At 49.6% G+C, this 19,430-nt stretch overlaps 1 protein-coding gene and 1 long non-coding RNA gene across 4 annotated transcripts; one reads left to right on the top strand and one right to left on the bottom strand.

Moving 5' to 3' along the window:
• The first annotated feature begins 498 nt into the window (after nt 1–498).
• Nucleotides 499–10,090, top strand: LOC144365181 (uncharacterized). 2 transcript variants are annotated; one of them, XR_013423465.1, is made up of 4 exons: nt 499–1,148; nt 1,246–1,332; nt 8,490–8,681; nt 9,691–10,090. It is a non-coding gene; the product is annotated as an uncharacterized LOC144365181 (long non-coding RNA). The 2 variants fall into 2 exon arrangements; XR_013423464.1 differs by having other exon boundaries at nt 515–1,332.
• Cdx2 (caudal type homeobox 2) lies at nt 8,677–14,882 on the bottom strand. 2 transcript variants are annotated; one of them, XM_078016190.1, is made up of 3 exons: nt 14,039–14,882; nt 10,490–10,649; nt 8,677–9,686 (listed from the first exon to the last, which is right to left on the bottom strand). In XM_078016190.1, the coding sequence occupies exons 1-3, from the start codon at nt 14,577–14,579 to the stop codon at nt 9,554–9,556; spliced, it is 834 nt and encodes a 277-aa protein (XP_077872316.1). In that variant the 5' UTR covers nt 14,580–14,882; the 3' UTR covers nt 8,677–9,553. The 2 variants fall into 2 exon arrangements, with proteins under 2 accessions (XP_077872316.1, XP_077872315.1); XM_078016189.1 differs by having other exon boundaries at nt 10,504–10,649.
• Between the last annotated feature and the right edge of the window lie 4,548 nt (nt 14,883–19,430).

Here is a 19,430-nt window from a genome sequence, read left to right as displayed (position 1 = left end):
AAAGAAGGAAGAAGAAAGAAAAAGGAAAGGAAGAACAAGGTTTTATATGTTCGTGTAAACACACACACACACACACACACACACATTCTTAGAATGATTTGAACCATGGTAATATTAGTATCCCAAATCGATGGAATTGAAAGGATGAAGGATAAATTAGTAACTTTTTTTTTCTTTTTACAATTCTGCATTGTTTAAATTCGTGGGAAGGAAATGTTTCTGCCAGCCCTTAATTTGCATTAATAAAAGCTCAAACCAAACCAGACTACCAGGAAATCAGACATGTTGGAATTCTTTTCTCACCCACTAGGAAAAAGCATTCTGGATCCCTCTTAGGAATTTTTTTACATTATTAATTCGTTGTCTTTTTTTTTTTTTTTTTTAAGTGTTGAACATTGGCAAATTTCGCTCCCCGGCCCCCTTCCCTTAGTTTGCTCTGCGCGGTCCCTTCCTGTAGATGTCTCTGCCGTGGAGCCCGAGCCTGCGAACTCTGCAACCGCTTCTCTCTCCACAGACCCCGGGCAGGCGCAGCTTCTGTGGGCAGCTACCGTGCGCTCGACCTTTGCCACCTCCCGCACTGCTGGGAACCCAGAAGGACGCGGTTTAGAGACACCGAGGCCCAAGCGCCTGGTTCTGGCTTCCTTGTTTCGGGAATGTAGCTTGAAGTGCAAGACCCATTCCCAATTCTAGAAGAATTGCCCCAGGAAGGGGGCTGGCGGGCAGGGCGTGGGAGCGAGAGTAGAAGCCTAACTGTTGGAGAAACTCCAAGCAAGGCTTCCCTGCCGCTATTAATATTAACTTTGATTAAGAGCTGGCTTTTCTGTGCCCGGGGCTTCACAGAGCAGGAAGTGAAGGCCAGTAGTAAGGGGAGAGAACTGGCAGGGACGGAGGACCTTGAGTCAATTATTTAGCTGGGACAGGGAATTAAAAGTCCACCCTCCTTCCTCCCCGGCAAACTCAAAGTGGGCCCGGCTGGGGATCAGCCCTCAGTGCCACTCGTCGTGTGAGCCGAGAGGAGAAAGGAGGTCTCCTAACACCCAGCAGATGACCGGAGCTGGCTTTGGTTTTTAGTCTCGCTGTGTTCCAGGCTGGAACCTCTGGGCTCCCTGGATCCACCCGTCTCCGCTCAGGAGGAGCTGGGACTTCAGGTGTGCGCCTCCACGTCGGGCTTGAAGCTGGTGAGGGGCAAACCAGAGAGGCGGTCCTTTGAGTTGAGACTGAACTGGGCTTTGGGCTTCTGTCCAGGTCCAGAGGACTTCTGGCACTTTCTGGTGGCTGCACAGGAACTAGAGGAAGTACCACGGCGCGGTCAGGAAAGGCGGAAACGTGCAGGTTCGTGCGCACACTCTGCAAGGCAGCATGCCCTAGGGCTGACCCCACCAGACGCCCCCAGTCAGGGAAGCAATTGAGGGGGCGGGAAGGGGCCACTCGGAAGAGCTGAGACCGTCCAGGCCCGGGCCGTTCCGCCCGCTCAGCTGGAACGGCAGCGCCGCCTGCCGGGCGCTTAGCGTTCGTGCGGCTGCGGAGCGGGAGCAACCTTCCGGGTGCCGGGAGGCCGCGGGCGGAGGCAGCCTTGAGTGGGCTGCACAAGTCAGTCCTTCCGGGCTTCCCCCTTCAAAATAAAGTCCCTCAGGCGCGGCCACCGCGATCACTGACCTGGAGCTCTCAGCTCCAAATGCTCCAAACCACTCCAGGAGCTTCTAGCCGGGTCCCAGGTTTCCGGCACCTCGGTGCCTTTAAAAATCCCGACCTGTTTGATGCTGAAGAGAAAAGGCGAGCGCTGGAGCCCAGCTGTTCCTAGCAGAAAAGCTCAGCGCTTGAAATCCCCAGGCGAGGCTTCCGATCCGCAGGGCAGGCGCTGCCCGGGCTGGAGGCCTCGCCACCCGGGACCTCGCCTGCACCACGCCCGGCTCCCGCAGTGGCCCGCGTTCCGACCCCTCCCGAGACCCCTCGGATTCCTTAGGGTGCCCCCAGGTCGTGGCGGAGACGCACCCAGGGCGGGCGGCTGGATTCCCGCGACCAGAACGCAACCTTCTGGGCCGAGGCGGAGACCTCTGCGGCCCAGGTGTGCGAGAAAGGGGGGGACACCCTCGCCCAGGCGTCCCCAGAAATCAGGGCGACACTGGGGGCTTGGACGTGGCTCTGGGTGGCCTTGGGGAGGGTCGAGGAGTCTGAGCCCCCTGGTGTGCGGACAGCGAGCCCTGCAGGTCCATCCGGACCCCAGGGAAAGGGGCGAGGCTGCAGCTCTCTGAGCCATTCTCTCTGCAATGGCTGGGTCCGCGCACAGAAGCCGATTTGAACAGCTGGATAATTTAAGCATGAATAAATAACAAGCTTTCTTCCATTTTTTTCTGCCTGAACCATTCAGATGCAAATTTAAACCACTAGTTTCTCTGAGGTTCGGGTGAGGGGGAAGGAATAAACGAAAAGTTCTGTCTGAAGAAACTTTCTTGCCTGTTTTGTTTGGCTTTAGTATTTCAAAGGTAACATCTGGCTTTTATTTGATAATGACAAATGCAAATAAAAATTTACCCCTTGAACTGCCTTGGAAGGCATGATCATTGGGTAAGCAGCTTTGTTCTGCGTTCTGGCACCCAAGAGGAGCAATCATAACATTGGATGTATACTCAAGACTAGCCCTAGAAATGGAGAAATAAATGTTGATTATTAGGGTGGTGTTGTTTTTCTTTTTCTTTTCTTTTTTTCTTTCTTTCTTTCTTTTTTTTTTTTTAGAGAGAGAGGCTTGTCATTTTGCCCAAGACTTATCATTTTTCAGTTACAAGTATCTGAGTACATGTGCCATGTATGTGTATTATTAATAGATTGCTGACAGTGATGTGGCTACATACAATTCATAGGTAAGGTGAAATGATAACAGGAAAATAATTACAGGAATTTGGATTTCTGAAATATACATTTCTTTTAGTAAAGTGGTTTTAGGGAAAATATTTTTATCTTTTATGCTTTTTAATTATTTATTGAGTTGTTGATGAACACATATAGTATCTTTATTTTTTTATGTGGTGCCGAGGATCTCACACATGTGAGGCAAGCACTTTGTCACTGAGCTACAGCCTCAACCCCTCTTTTATGTTTTTACTCCAGTTTTTTTGTTCTGCAATGCCCTATGCTGCTATTTATTGGATAGTGGTCTCTGGTTCTGGCTTCCTGAGTGCTGAGTGCCATTGCCAAGCAAGTCCATTTAACATGGGGTATGCTGGCAAGGAAATTTTAATGCATCATTCCTACTTGGCAATGGCCCTCAGCACCTGAGGTCATTCTTCTGTTTGTTTTTGGCAACACAGATATACCCTAACATAATTCTGTCTAGGAAACTGGAGCTTGGATGGGGCAAGTACTGAAAATAGCACATAGTTCTATTGGATTTTTTTTTGTGTGTGTTGTTTTAAAACATTAGATACACAAAGTAAAAGAACCATATACTAAGTTGCCTCTCATGAATAGAAGACAGATCCTGCCCAGGTCACTTTTCCCAACTCCTAATCTGTGGCTGAGTACTTAATCCTTGTTGCTGATTCTACTAATCATCAATAAGTTAAAATTATTTAAGTGCCCCACACACAACATGCCATTGTATGTTTGTACTACAATGACTAGCTTCTACATTGTTTTTCATTGTTTGCTTTCCTGAGGTTGGAGAGGAATTTATCAACTACCACTTGTATAAAACCTATTATTGTCATACTGCAGATACAGAGTGTTATGATAATGGACTGTCAACCCTGAACATTCTGAGATAACACATGAATAATTAGAGGATTTTTTTTTCTACAAGTTAATTCTCAAATATAACAATGCATGAAATGCTTAGAGTTCCTATTTACCAATGAAATGTTAGACACATAAAACAAACAGGGGACCTGAATATTATTTTTAAGTAAATGTGTGCATGTGAAATGATGGTTTAGTAATCATTTCATCTCAGGGAAATCTTTGTATCAAAATTGATAGTATTTTGGTTTATAGATTAGATCTCTAAGATCTGGTAGAAAGAAGAACAAACTGGTCATTTAACTTTGGGGCTTGATAACTTACTTGATGTTATCTATATCTATGATGGTTAATGACAAATTCCAGTTTGGAAACACCGTTGTTAAAACAAATGTAATGTTTGGATACTAGAGACATAGGAGCAGAAGGTCACCTATGCACTTGCCCCTACCTTCTTTGACTGATTCCTCCAAGATGAATGTTAAAGCAAATGTTGGTATAACCTCTAGAATGAACAAATCCTATTTTTGTTAGAATTTGAGAGATTTTGCTTTAGATCTAATTTCATAACTTGCAAGAACATCAGGATATATATCTTATATATAATCAATATATATTATATTATATATAATCCATATATAGTATTTATGTTTCACATTTTGATATGTATTATATATAACATATATGTATATATACATATATGTGTGTGTGCATGCATAGATAGATAGATAGATAGATAGATATAAAATCTCCTCTGATTTGTAACAAAGAAGACATTGAGTGATTGTTTTGGCAAGTATCATTCAGCTAATTCCACAGCTGTCACTAAAATCTGCTTGGTTTCCTAAAATCATAGTGCACCCTCTTTAAGAAGAAGAGCAAGAGGAAAAAGGAAAAAGGAATATAAGATTTAAAGGGGTCAGAAGTTCATATAGTCCAGGTGTAATTTAAGATGATAATTTAGTGTTTTAAATACTTAATCTACATAATTTAGATATGAATGGGAGTTTTCTTTTGGGCAGGGTACTAGGGATTGAACTTGATGCACTCAACCACTGAGCCATGTCCCCAACCCATTTTTGTATTTTATTTAGAGACAGGGTCTCTCTGGGTTGCTTTGTACCTCGCTGTTGCTAAGGCTGACACTGAACCAATGATTCTCCTGTCTTAGCCTCCAGGAGCCACTGGGATTACAGGAATGGGGGTTTTCTTTATCCTCCAAAGAAAAATTATTTAATACAAGACATGTTACTACAATAGGAATGAGAGGGAAATCATGAGGACTAAAATCAAATGTTTGCCTTACATGACTTCTAGGGATGAATCAGCCTTAGAGAATGAAAATGATAGGAGGCTCTTGGAATAGCTACTGGAAGAATACATTGTTAATATGGAGAGGTTGAGATGCAAATTGTTTCAAAATTAAGAAAATTTTAATGCCATCAGTTAGAGATCTGCCTCTCTGCTCCTTTCTGGCATAATAATAATAATAATAATAATAATAATAATAATGTACTAATCAGTTATAAGGGGTTCCCAACAACACCCTCAAATAATCTTGATTCTCCTAGAAACTAGATGTGTTTAGGAACATTTCTTCTGATAGATGAAAGGACAAGGAAGCTATACAGATTAGTAAATTGTCTTCACATTTGGAATGTTAGTTAGTGCTTTGCCACCAAGGCTGTACACAGACATAGGTGGTGGAAATAAGTAGACCACAGACTTGAGGGTATTTTGACAAAGTAAGAAAAGCAAAATGCATTGGAGAAAATTCTGGGAAAAGGGTTATTCTATCTGGAGTTGAGAAATTACCCTGTTCAAAAGTTCTTTATAAGGATACTGGAACACTTTGCATCAGATGGTTCATGATCTTTTAAAAAGTAGAAGTTTGAGTCATTATTAGGGTCTAGTATTATGTATGCTGTAAAAATGCTTTTGACATCTGATCTCCATGTCACAGTTAAGGAAGCAATAGGAGGTCAGTCCTCCACAAAGTCAGTAAGATGTAAAATAGCAGCCTGTCTCTAAAATGAGAGGCAAAGAGCAACCCTGGGGGGAGGGGAGAATGACTTTTTCTTTTTCTTTCTTTCTTTCTTTTTTTTTTTTTCCATACCAGGTATTGGACCCGGGAGCGTTTAACCGCTAAGCCACCAGAGACCCACAGACCCCTCCCTTTTATTTATTTTTTGAGACAGGGTCTAGCTAAGTTGCTGAGGCAGGCTTCCAACCTGTGATCTTCCTGCCTCAGCCTCCCCAGTGACTGGGTGGACAGGCAAGTGGCCACCACACCTGGCTGCCTTCCCGTTCTGCAGCTGAGATTTTTTCACTTCTGCTCATTGCTTCCTGTCTCAGCAGCCCCAGTGGTTATGAGTAACAACAGCAAGAATATTACTGTTTATATATTTAAATTGCTATTTATGGATACTTTTATTTACCAATGTGAGCATCTCAATAAATATTAATAAAAAGAAGAGAAACTTTGCTTACTTTCATCAGCAATCCATCTTGTTAACTTTATTGAATGAATAATATAAAGCCACGAAATGTTCATGGGAGGGGGGGAACGGACAACTTAGGCTGCTTTCCCTCCATATCTTTTCTTTCTTCCTTCTTTCTTTCTTTCTTTCTTTCTTTTAACATGAGTCCCACAATACTGGTACATTTTATTTCCATTTTTATTTTAAATTCCTAGTCTTACCATATTTCAATACTGTGGCCATATTACTGTAATTTTTTAAAAATCATATGCAAAAAAAGGATTCTTTTAGAATGGAAAATAGCCTCTGCCTCAAATTTGCTTTCTCGAACAGTCAACAGGTCCAAGAATCTCCCGCGCCTAATTTCATTCTGTTGTTTAATTTTGGATTTTGTCTTGTTGGTAGGCTCTGGAAATAGAACCCTATATGTCCCGCTTGCTTCAGTGCACGCTCTACCACGGAGTTACACCCCAGCCCCTGAAGTTAGTTTTCAACAGACCCCTGGCCTTCGTGGGGAGACCTCTGGGGCCCCAGTTTGGAAACAGCCACCGTGTGGCGAGATGCTGGAACTGGTACCTTCTGATTGGGTAGGAACTGGGGCCCTTTCCGGCTCCAGACCGAGCGCGTGGAGCGGGCCCGCGCCTCAACTCTTCCCAGAGCGCGCGCGCCCCCTAGCGGCCCGAGCCGATAACTCGGAGCCTCGATTGCCGGGCGATTACGGGACCCCATCCTGCCCAGTGCTGGAGGCTCTCGGAGCCACTTGGTAACCTGGTCTCAGATAACCTCAGGCAGCTCGGGGCGAGTTTCCCTAAACTCAGGCTACGCCGGCCACTTGCGCCATGCCACTTGCGTGTTCTCTGGGGCCCACTCCGGAGGTGACACTGTGTCTGAAGCGCCGTAACTTACAGGTCTGACCTTTCCGTGGGCCAGGAGGCCATAACAGCAGGCCCTAACAGCAGCGAGCCCCGTGCCTGCATTTCAGAGAGCCGCCCAGCGAGCGCCCCTTCCTGGCCCCCAGATCCCGCGCACCAGGGGGCCGAGCCCCGGGAAGGGGAAGAACTTGTAATCGCTTGCAGCGGGACAATGCCGACTTTTGAACCTCTAACCACTAAGCAAACAACCCTTGTGCTCTTGCTCCACTGTCCAAACAAGGTTTATTGACAGGCGTTTCACGGCAACGCTTAGCAACGGCTGCCGTCGCGGAGGACAGGCGTGTGGGCGCGGTCAGGGCGCGGGGCTGCTTTCCCTGCCTGCGCCTGGAGACTCGGGGAGAGTGGGGATCGCCCTGGCCCTGAACTGGTACCTGTAGCCCAGCGGACGCCCACGCGGTCTCCGGTTCGGTAACAGCCCCCTCCCCCTGTCTCCGACTCCAAGGCCTGGCGCCCGCGGGCTCTGCCCCTAGAGCCCTTTTCTCAATTCTGGAGCGGAATGCGCCACCCAGAAGGGCTACGAAATTAGGGAGGTGCTGCAGGGGGCATTTATGTCTCCTTCTGTCTCAGCCTTTCCTTTGAAAGCAAGGCTTGAGGCGCTTCTTCCCTCGGTGGAGATTGAAATGGGGGGAAAGCTCTCCTTTCCCTGGCCCAGTCGAGCGCCCAGTTCCTTGCCTCCAGGACCTAAACCCGGACCCCAGCGGATCAACCAGATATAAGCAACTAGCACTGCAAGGATCTTGTCTGTGGTGGGTGGGATGGGGATGGGATAAGGACACCACGGGATAGGGAAAAGAGCTTAAGGAAATGCCCAGTGATTCATTCGTGGAAATGTTGCCTGGGAAATGGTGATGTTTAAATTCGCTGGGTTGTGGGGCATCCATAGGAAGGAAGCGGGTCACTGATGGGGGTGGGGTGCCTAGTGTTTGCATTGCCTGGGTATGGATTTGATGAGATGCTGAGACCGAGGAGGCCCTGTCAGCCCTACCCGCCCCCAGCCCATAATTCCGCAGCAGCTGGGAAGCAGCTGACCATTCAGATGTGCATTTTGCCCAAAGGCACCCCCAGGAGAACCACACATTCCACTCTGGAGGCTGGACTCAGGCTTGGGGGCAGGGAAGGTCTCAGTACCTGCTCCCTCAGGCTTCTGACGCTCCGGGGTAAAGAGAGGTTGCCCAGATAACCTTCTCCACCCTCTCCTTGATTTTTTTTTTTTTTTTTTTTTACTTTTGGCTTGCAACAGATATTTCATTTCTTAGAAAATAATAATTTCATCCAATTCTAAAGAAAATCAATTACAAAATCTGAAATCTGAAAAGTTCATTTATCTTTTTTTTTTCCTTTTTAGAAAACTTCAGCTGTGTTCAGATGCCCCCTTCCCTTCACCATATCACTTCTCTCCCCATGGATCCAGAAGGCTTTTAAAAGGCTGACTTGGATGTTACACAGACCAACAACCCAAACAACAGCAACAACAACAACAAAAAGAAACTCCCCTTCTTCATCAGCCCCAAGATTGTGAAAATGACAGGAAGTCCAGGTTGGCTCTGGCATTTATAGCACTGACATACATTCAGCCCAGAGAAGCTCTGGTGACAGGCTTTCTAAACAAGGCCCTGGGCGGGGGCCTCCCCTGTTATGCCTGGAGTCCACTCCCCACCACCACCCCCACACACATACACCACACACTCACACGCACCAGCTAAGCCTTTCCTGGTCTGGGAAGGGAGGAGAAGAAAGACACAGACCACCTGGGGGTTCTGCAGTCTTTGGTCAGTCCAGCTTTCTATCTTAGCTGCCTCTGGCTTCTGCAGTTTAAATTGTGCCTGCCCCTGAGGCAGGAGGACCAGCTGGTCCTTGGAAGGCATTGAGCAGGAAATAGCCATCTTGGCTCCAAGTGTTGCTGGTCCCCTCTCTCCCCTCAGCTCCAATCAGAGAGGCAGCCCACAGATTTTGGAGGCAGAGCACTGGGGCAGAAAGGACTGAAGGCTTGGTCACCGTAGCCAGTCCAGGCAATACCTCTGTCAGTACCAAGTGAAGCCTCAGTGATCATTTCCTATATCCTCACTGACAAAATGTCAGAGGGCAAAAAGTAAAAAATCGGGAAGATGTCTTCCTTGAGGCTCCCCAATCCCATTTGTCTTTACTCTTGGCCCCCAATTTTCCTCTGAGAGCTAGACTTGCAGGTTATGTTTGTAGGTGGGAAGGAAGGGGTCTCTTCTGAGGATTCTAGCGGAGTCCATGCTCCTCCTGGCTCAGCCTGGAATTGCTCTGGTGCCACCGCAGACCACTGGGGTCACTGGGTGACAGTGGGGTTTAACACCCCCCCAGCCGGCCCCAGAACCCCAGGGACAGGGCCAGGCACTGAGCCTTGGAGGGAAGACACAGGACTCAAGGGCTCCGGGACACTTCTCAGAGGTCCTGGCTGTGGCTGGGGAGGCTGTGGGGGAGGCGGCTGGGGCTGCTGCTGCTGCTGCTGTTGCTGTAACTTCTTCTTGTTGATTTTCCTTTCCTTTGCTCTGCGATTCTGAAACCAAATTTTAACCTAGGTGGAGCAAAAAAGAAGATGTGAAGGAAAAGAGGAACCAGACGCTAATATCTTCCTCTCCAATGAAAGAACCCCAGACTCTTCTAGAAGTTTCATTGGATATCTCCCTAACAGTTCAACCCTGGAGCCATTTCCACACCCAACTCAGCCTGTGAGAAGAGTCCTCCTCCTTTCTTGCTCCCCACGTTTCTTTCCAAAGGAATCTTTACTGGTAAAGTATAGAGTCCCCGAACCAAGGGAAACAGAAACTTGCTACAAGTCCTTCCCTACACAAGCACAAGGAGGCCTGGTGCTGGGTATACTTCATATGACAACCTTTGCCCTTCATAGTTAAACTGAACTGTAATATTCCTCACCTTGGAGCTGAAAATGAGATTTAATGTGGAACTTCCTGGCTATGAGTTTGGCCTGCTTTTTGTTTTCTTTCGCTTTGCTTTGTAGACTATAGAGAATGTTCATAAGTCAATCCCTCTAGTTTTTATGAGCAGAGACTGGGCTCTTTATTTATTTATTTTTCTAATTCTGGGCACGCAAAAAAAACTGGTCTTTGATAGATCTTGATTGCCCAACTGGAATTCAAGATTAAAGTAATGTTCTTGGCTTTTTCTTGCACCTCTCAGGAGCTCTCAAAATAGAAAAAAAAATTCAACCACGTCAGAAAATATAGTCAGAGGTAGAAGGAAACCTTTAAGAAAAGCATTCAAAATGCAAATGCTCTTTTACCCCACACTTAGTGGACACTTGGCCAGGCTAATTCTCTCTCCAAGTCTCCCCCAAGCAGCAGCCAGGCCTGCAAGAACAGGGTGATTCCCACCTGTCTCTCAGAGAGCCCCAGTGTGGCAGCAAGCTCCGCTTTCCTCCGAATGGTGATGTAGCGACTGTAGTGAAACTCCTTCTCCAGCTCCAGCCGCTGGTGGTCCGTGTACACCACTCGGTATTTGTCTTTCGTCCTGGTTTTCACTGTGCAGGAAGGAGAAGTTAGGGCTGAGAACCACAAAGCAGCTCATCAGTCATAGGTAATGACAAACCTCCCTAACCCGGGGGCCATTTCTCTTCCTCCACCGCCCTGGGAGGCCGAGGGTTTGCCTGGTTCCTGCCAAGTCTGACAAGACACCCCCACCCCAGAGGATCCTGGGGGAAAGGGAGTGTGTGAGGCTAGCAGGGCAACTAAACTAACCTTGGGGTTAAGTGGTTTTTAAAAATTAAGAAAAACTAAAACTTCACATACAGAGAAGATAGCAGAACCCAGCCCAGCTTACCATTTTGAAAAACCAAACATAGTACTAGAATAAATTTAGCACCAAAGGAAGGTGGGGGGGGAAGTGGCCAGACTCTAGGAATATCCAGATTATCAGACCTACCAGAGACCAGCATCCCATCTGGAAACAGTTGGGGTTCTATGTGTTGTGGAAGAGGGGTTAGTATGTTTTACTACAAATGGAAAGAGGGGTGCAGGAGCTGACAGTTTCCTTCAAGCCATCAGAATCATCTTGCAGACATATCAGATCATCCAAACAAATTCTGAGTTGGGCTCTGGCACTAATGTATGCTGGCGGGTGGATCCTTGCTCCAGCTGGGGATAATATACCTGCTGGAACCAGGTCTAGCCTTGGGTAGTTTTTCTTTTTTAATCCTCCATTTATTCCTACTGCAAACCCCACTAGAGCTATTCTGACCAGTGATCTATGATCATTGGATTGAGTCAACATATTAAATCTTGGGTTGATTGTTTTACTGGAGGGCCTTGACAAATAGTGTAGCTGCTGTGGGAGCAGGCCCGAGCCTGGCGTCTCCATTGAGTCTGTCCTGGGTCGGCTCTCGTCCCATCCCTGGCCAGGAGCTGTTTTCTCTGACTGGGTCCTAGGTCGGGGTGGTCTTGCAGCTGAACAGGTTCAATCACCCCGTGCCCAGTCGTACAGGAAGATCTAAAGGGTCTGGGAGTTGCCTTTGGAGGTGTTTAATGCCCCACAGGCCGACTTTGTTCAGGTAAAACCCTTTGCAAACCACAACAAAAGCGCCCTGGGAAGATACAGGCCTGATCAGAGGGAGCTCCCCCGAGCCGCTGAAAGGGGAACACAGCCACAAACAATGCAGGACAAGGCGATCTTATCAAAGAAAAGCCCTTTCAATGCCTTAATAACAACCGCATTCTGTTTGAATTACCACTACTGAGCAAATGGCGGCCAGCTTTCATCCCCCTCCCGCCAGGCGCATTAACATAAACACTGCCCGGCAGGCGCATTTGAATGGGCGCTGGGAGCCCGACCCCGCGCCTGCGAAGGGAACTAACACGTCCCGGGCGCCCGGAGCCTCGTACGTGGTGGGAGCCTTCACACGCATTACCTACCGCCTGGAACCCAGGGCTTCTGCCCTTGGTACTATCCCTTTGCTCAGAGGAGGAAAGAGAATCAGACTAGATAAGACCCACAGATAAGACAGGGCTGGTACTGGAGCCCGCTTAGGAAATAAAAGGACACGTCAGGCCTGGGGAGCCGGGCACAGGATATTTCCCCCAGCCGAACACCCCAGGAGCGATACTCGCCTTGGGGTGCCTCGGAGTGGCCTTTGTTCGGGTGCTGCCCTTTCAGTGTCCGGGGCGGGCGGGGGAACACGGTGACCAGGACCCGGTGCGCTCTGAGGCCCGCGCCCCAAGAGCCTTGGAGGTGCCCCGCACCCCCTGGGAACCAAGGAGGGGGGCTGAAAGGGGGAGGGATGAGAGGGACTTGTCAGAATTCATTATTGACTGCGAAAGTCACCACCCTCTTTCCGGGCCCTAAAAGAGACAATGGCAGGGCTGGGAAGGTGTATATCAAAGCCGGCCGGGCCGCGCACCCACCCCCCTCCGCCCCTTGACAGATGACGCTCCGCAGAGGAGTCGGGCTTCGGGGCCGAAGCCTCCCCACATTAACATCACAAGGGCGCCCGGCGCCGACCGCGGCCTTGCCACCTCCGCGCAGGACTTCACAGCGGCCTCTCATCTGCTGACCCCGCGGCCTGGGCTCCTGCGGCTTTCCCTCCCCACCCCCGTATCCGACCCTGGCCCCACCGCCACTCTCCCCCGACGCGCACCGGGTCTTCTAAGACCGCAGGTGACCCTAGCCAACTGCACCCCTAGCAGGCTCTGTAGGAAGAGGGTTTGGGGAAGCGCGGGTCTGAGATGAGCCGGTTCTAGGACAAGGGCGCCTCCTCTTGGGGAAAGGACAACGCCAAGGCTCTGAAGCCCACCCAAAGCTGACCTCACTCCGCGGCATTTCCCAACAGGGCGCTCCCAGCGTGCGCACAGTGACGCAGAAGTCGATGTTCAAAGACAGCCCCCAACGGGCGCTCTGATTTATACGGTTGTAATTGGCTATAAACCTCTGCAAAGTGGCCATAACCTGCAACGCGGGCCAGCTGGGCCAACGAGAAGGGCAGCGAGAAAAGCGGAAGCGCTAGGAGCTGGGGAAGACCTCACCGTGTAAAAAGACTCGAATAAGACCCCCCCACCACACCTATTCTCACTTCCTTCCCTCTCCACACACATTCCAACATCCCGGCAAACTAGGGTCTTTGAGGAAACTTCTCTTTGAGTCTTGAAGAGAAACACACACACACACACACACACACACACACACACCATCCTTGAAAGGTTCAGGAAGAATGACCCCTGTCTGGAGGAGCGGTTGAATCGCACCAGCATTTTCTCCCCCTTTTCTTGCTCTTTCGGCAGACTCAAGAGGACTCCCGCAGGTTCTTTCTTGAATAATCCCTTTGTAGACCAAAGGTTCAGGGACCTGGGCGCGCCAGGTCAGCACCTTCTTCCGGCGACAGCAGCTTTCTCGGTCCCTCTGCTCTCTGTAGCTCCAACCCCTTGAATTGGCCTAAATGGCCAAACGTGGCCCCACACGCAGCCTCGCCGCCCTTTCTTTCCACCCGCCTCTCTTTTGGGGTGGCTCGGATGGGGGAGGACGGCCCGCGGGGAGTCCAAAGCTCCTTCTCGGCGGCCAGGAGCTGCTCGAGGAGTGCAGGAGGCAGCAAGTGAGCGATGTCTTGCTCACGCCAACATTCGCGGGATCTTCCCAAAGGTGTCTCGCGGTTGTGAATGAGGAACTCTTGGAAAGAGGAAGCCTTTCTTCTGCCCTAAATTGAACCCAGGGTGGTGAGACCCCCAAATATCCATTCCCAGGAGCGGCAGCCAGTGAAGCCCCCGAGCCTCCCTGAACTTGTTCCCTCTCCCTGTCCTGTCCGGGCCCTAAACTCCCAGAGAGCCGGGGATGCCTCTGTGAGCCCTGGTCGCCGGGCCCTCCCAGCAGCCGTCGCTGGGCGCGCGCCTTCCCAGGGCCCTTGGGTAGGGCGCCGCCGCAGCTTACCTTGGCTTCCGAGGGACGGTTGCGCTGGCTTCCGCATCCACTCGCACAGGTTTCGCCGCTGGCCGCCCGGGGACAGCTGCTCCGCAGCGGCTGTGGCGGCGGGCCCGGGAGGGCCCGGATTAAGCGTCTGCAGCAACCCCGAGGCGCAGGAAGGCGCGGCGGCAGGGTGGTGCGGGTGGTGATGCGGGTGATGGTGCGGGTGGTAGTCGGCAGGGCTACTGTAGCCCATAGCGGCGGCCGGGGAGCCCCCGTTGAGGCCGTGGGCAACCGCGTTAGCTGCAGCCGCTGCGCCTCCTGGCGCGTAGCCGTTCCAGTCCTCTCGTAGCGGGGCACCGTAGGCTGCCGGCCAGGACGGCCCCGGGGACTGAGCGCTGTCCAAGTTCGCGGCTGCAGCGGCCGCGGCCGCCACGTGGTAGCCACCATAGTCCGGGTACTGCGGGGGGCTGACGAAGTTCTGCGGTGCCAGGTTGAGGCCACCAGAGTGGCGCACGGAGCTGGGGTACATGCTCACGTCCTTGTCCAGAAGGTAGCTCACGTACATGGTGGCGAGGGCCTGAGAGCAGACCTCACCATACTGCCTAGGGAGGAACGCTGAAGGTTGCCGGGGGTGGGGGTGGAAGGGGCGATAGGGAAAGGGTGTGGGGGCAAGAGAAACCTCGGGTGGCTGCGCCCCAGCCGCGCAGTGCTCCACTGACTCCTCGCGGCGCTTCTGCCTCTGAGGCGGTCCTTCCCTTTGGCCTGCCTCCTCCCTTCCTCTCTTTTTCCTTCTTTCCTCCCACCTCCTTCCCACTAGGCAGCAGAGGCGGGGAAGACCCGCCACAGGCTGGCGTGCGGAGCCCCAGGCCGGCGGCCTTACGTGATTAACGAGTGTTTACAAGACTCTATTAGTAATGACACAGACACCAATGGCTGGAGACGTCGAGGCGCAACGCTCATTCTGCGCACAACCCCCCCAAACCCGATTTGCATTTTAAAAGATAAGGGGCGGGGGAACTCGCGGGAGAGCAGCGACCTGATCACAGCTAAATATTCAAACCTTTATTGTTGAGAGCTTCCTCCTTCCAACCTGGCGCACTTTAACCTCCAATCACAGGTTCAAAGAATGAAATCAAGAGACTTGCCAAAGCCAGGGGGAGAGAAAGAGCTATCTTGTGGGAACCTGGGTTTACAGACAGGAGCAGTCTTGTTTATGCATTCGCCAGGAAGAGGGCGATCAAGAAACTCCTGTCCCAAAAAGAAAAGAAAAAATAAATAAAAAGCCATTGCTTTGATGAGAACATTTCTGACCAACCAATGGGGTGAGGAGCGGAGCCCTAAAAGAAGGGCCCATCCCTTCTCGCCCTGCGCCCCTGGCCAGGATAGCTGCTGCCCCAAGCAACTATTACTGCTAATTATTTATTTTCTTACCCAAAGAAGTTGCTCGCCCTCCACAGAAGATAAATTAGGCTGCGTCTTCGAACTCATCTTACGTTTTGGATTTGAATTGTTAAAGCATTTCATTAAAACAATATTCAAGAATCAAACGTCTTAACTTAAACCAATGAGCCTGTGGTAGAAGTTTGGCTAGTGTTTGCCTTGGAGGGCAGTAATTGGAGGGAAATCTGGAGGGGGAGGCCAGCGTGTTGGTAACTTTCTATTTCTTGAACAAAGTACTGATTTCATGGTGTGTAGGTTTTGTGAAAATTCAGCGACGTACGCTCATTTTATTTTTAAGTAAGTGGCTAAAAATCAAGGAAAAAAGGAGTCCAGAGTTTCTGCTAATACATACCTTTGTATTTGTGTCTTACATCATATCTGTCTTAAAAAACCTTTCCCCTTTACAAAGTAAAACATTCTGTTTCTCATCTCCAGGGAATGGGAAGGCAACGCAGAGCCGTTATTAATTATTGCTAATGAAAAGCTCCGATAGAGCAAAGGCTGAGAAGGAATTCCTCTTCAATTAGGGAGCACTGTGGCCAGAGGGCCCAGATCTGGAAATGGCCATTTGGGGACAGAAGTGTTGAGGTCAGGATCAGGAACTAATGAGACAGGAGTACAGAGGTAGCAGGAATAGGCTTCCACCCATTTCCATCTCCATTTTAGCAATAATTTGGAGAGCACCAGTGGTGGTCATTTGCCTCCTTTCTGAGAATTAGCTTTGCTGAAAGGCTTGGGTATAAGGGCAAAGCGAGGCAGCTGACTGCCCAGTGTTGCGTTCCCTGGGAACCCACTTTGGCTGCCCGCTCTTGTTCCTGAACACCTGCATTTGTTGGTTCTCTCAGATATTTGTCACTATTCCCTTCATCTCTAGAGCACTTTCCAGTGTCCTTTATCTTCCTTGATTCTCACATCTCCCGCGATCAGGGACAAAGCTGGTGTCATTACCCTCCTCATTCAGGTGACAATTACCAAGCCATCTAGTTAAGAGACCAAAGCACTATAGAACTAGCCTAGGGGTGCAGGAACCTGTGCTTTCTGGTTCCTTCAGTGTTTTTGAGTTTTGTCAGGAAGAAGGTTAAAAGTGGGGGTGTCAAGGTTATGCAGGAGTCGGGTGCTGTATTTCCAAGAGATAGGAGCTGCCACTTGGTCCTCCTGGAGGACTTCCCAAAAGCCTGACTGGGACAACCAAGTGCCATTTCACTTCACAAGAAATAAAGCCAGAATTAAATTGCAAACCCCATTACAGAAACCTAATCCAGGCAAAGACAGAAAGGGGTGTTTTCGCAGTCCTGATGGGGCAGGAATGTGGGAGGTTAAGCGGTGGGCACTGCAGACTTTTGATCTAGTAAAGATCTTCCTCCTCTTCCTGGGTACAATTCCCCTTTCCGTCCCTCTTGACCCCCTCCCAGGCTTGAGCTCTGGAAGCCCAGGCTGAGGCAAGTCTGTATCTTCGGAATGCTGGCATTCTTTGGAACAATCGCTTTATTAGGGACAGCCATTCCCTGGGCCCTGTGGTGGCCGCTTCCTGAGTTTTTATGACCCCGGCCGCCGGCTGCTGGCTAATTGTCCCCATTTTCCAGCTGTGTCTCTGTGCTCTGCCCCGGAGAAAGGGCTCCAGCCTGTGCACCCAACTGCTTTGGGAGCAGCTAGGGTTGCTCTGGCTCTAGTGGGTCAACTTGGGATCACAAGCTGGAGAAGCCACAGAGAAACCTAAGATTTAGAGTGCTTGAGCCCGAGAAAGGCAACCATGATGAAAACCAATACTTTCATTCATGGCAACAAAAAGGCTTCTCTGGGATTAACATGATCCTGCCTACAGTCCTAAGGTCTGGATTGTTTGGTGAGGGGAAAGGAGATGGTAAATGATGTCTTTGATAATCTCCTCTGAGTGGAAGTGTTCCCCCAATATTCGTGTTCCCCTCTTTGCCAAGAGGGCCCAGCTGGGTCCCCTGAAGAAACAGGGTTGTAGAATCGGTTCTGCATCTATAGAAGTTGGCAGATGATAAAGAAGCCTGGGTGTCTTTTATATACACCACCCCAGCAGGCTGGCAAGTTGGGGGTTCTTGCCTGTCCTCTAGAGGCCCACTCGAGACTGGGGCAGTTCTCCAGCCTCAGAGTGCAGGCCTATGGCCCTGGAGAATACAGGGCCACCTGCATTATGATCCTATTCTAGACTTTCTTATTTTGGGGCCCAAAGTGCTTGGCAACTTTTTAAGAGCCCTCTGGCTGAGGTGAGATTACCCAAGAAGGGACTGGAAAGGGCCTTCCCAACCCAACTCCTGTAGTTGGAGACTCCCTTCCATTCAGTATCTCTCTATCATCCACCCAATGTGGGGTCAAAGAAGCCTGCGGCAATCACTCTGCAGAAGGTGAACTTGTTCAGGAAGCTTGGGGCTGGAATTGGGCTGGGGCTGAGGCTGCCAGCACACAGAGCCACAGCCAGAGCTGACTTCTAAGGGCAAGAGAGGGTGGGAAGAAAGAGATCCAGGTAAATAAAGCAATTGGAAGATGGGTAGGGCAGCCCCACCAGGTTATCAAAGGGATGTCTTTTTTCCCCCCTCTAATGATATAGAGGCCATTCCACATTCCTTGAAGAGGAACCCAGCTTCTAGGATCCCCGCTGGAAGGGGCTCCAGAGGGGGATGGGGAGCAGGAAGCTGCCGGAAGGGGCGGGTTGCCCTACCAGGCAGATGAGACACTCCTTAAATCCACAGATCATTGACACAGCTCCCTCCCTGCTCAAAGGTCCCCAGTGTTTGCTCCTGCTAAGGGGATCCTGCTCTGCCCAGTATTTGTAGCTCCTAGAGACTGGGAAGCCCAGTGGCCCACATAATCCTGATAGGGCAGGGCGTTTGAATTCACCTCAGCACACAAGTCTACTTTCTGAATCCCTTTTAGATCAAGGAAATTATTCATAGAATGAAGTCCTTCCAAAACTCCTCTTCTTCCTACACTAGGAACCTTCTCCCCATATTGACCTGAATTCCCAGGAGAATTGAGAAAGAGTGAGAAGGAAGAGAATGTATTCTGATGAAATTATTCAGTTGGGCAGTCTATAGTGCTATGGGAAAAAAAATAACCTGTTCAATCTCTACTTAATTGTGAGTTTAGGGAGACTTTCAGCCATTTCTTTCAATCAACAATCACTCACACAAAGAAAGACTCAATAATGGACGATTTGACCCCCAACCACCCCACCCTGCCCTGTCACAGTCCACTCAGCTAACATCTCAGGGAAGGAAATCAATAACAGTGTCCTTTCTGTAGGGCCTCCCCAGAGTCCACCACCTGTCCAGCCCCATCAGGCCACAATGGAGCCAAACATGTTCATCCTGAACAGAAGGGAGGGGCCGCAGCTGCCCACAGCTGCCTGGGCTTCACTCACAGGAGCAGATGTGGCCCTCACCCTACAGAGTGAAGACTGTTTTCTTGCTAAGCATTCTGGGTGCCTGGTTCTCTCTACCTGGGGAAAAGTTCCTGAATTCATGTGAGGTCATTGTAGACTACAGTTGTATGGCTTAGATGCCGGGATGCAAGATCACAAGAGAAGGACTCCGAGCTGTATCACACTTCTCTTTGAGGGATTACTAAGTTTTCTGATTATTGCCAGGGAATACATGTTTCCCCCTGCTTCTCTGTTAAAAATATATTCTCATGGTCAGAGGATCAAAAGAAAATAAAAAGCCCCAAGAGAGGGGGTAATAGTTGGATACAGAAATTTGGTTTTGCTCATTGAGTATAAGTTATTCAAATAACTAGTAGTTGCCCATTTTCTTCCTTTGTTCTGAAATGAGGGTCTGTGGGCATTGTACAATTGTATAATACACTGTCATTCTGTCTGGTAGATGAACACAGAGAAAGATTTAAATACCCTGATACAGAGGGCCTTGTGCGGGGGCGGGGAGTCTTATAGATTGGTGTCCCCTAGGGACTGCAGGCTTCCATCCCAACAGAAACTGATTGATGCTGGTGA

The sequence above is a fragment of the Ictidomys tridecemlineatus genome, chromosome 6, assembly GCF_052094955.1.
Source record: "Ictidomys tridecemlineatus isolate mIctTri1 chromosome 6, mIctTri1.hap1, whole genome shotgun sequence".
Classification (NCBI taxonomy): domain Eukaryota; kingdom Metazoa; phylum Chordata; class Mammalia; order Rodentia; family Sciuridae; genus Ictidomys; species Ictidomys tridecemlineatus.
The sequence above is the reverse complement of the archived record's forward strand: the minus strand, read 5'-3'. Positions and strand labels throughout refer to the sequence as shown.

Bases quoted from the DNA above. Each gene is read 5' to 3' on its own strand.
- Cdx2 (XM_078016189.1), bottom strand. From the start codon at position 14,579: ATGTACGTGAGCTACCTTCTGGACAAGGACGTGAGCATGTACCCCAGC. The intron at 10,650-14,038 runs GTAAGCTGCGGC...CTTCCTGCACAG, and splicing joins ACCGTCCCTCGGAAGCCAAG to TGAAAACCAGGACGAAAGAC. The intron at 9,687-10,503 runs GTGGGAATCACC...TGCTCCACCTAG, and splicing joins TGGGGCTCTCTGAGAGACAG to GTTAAAATTTGGTTTCAGAA.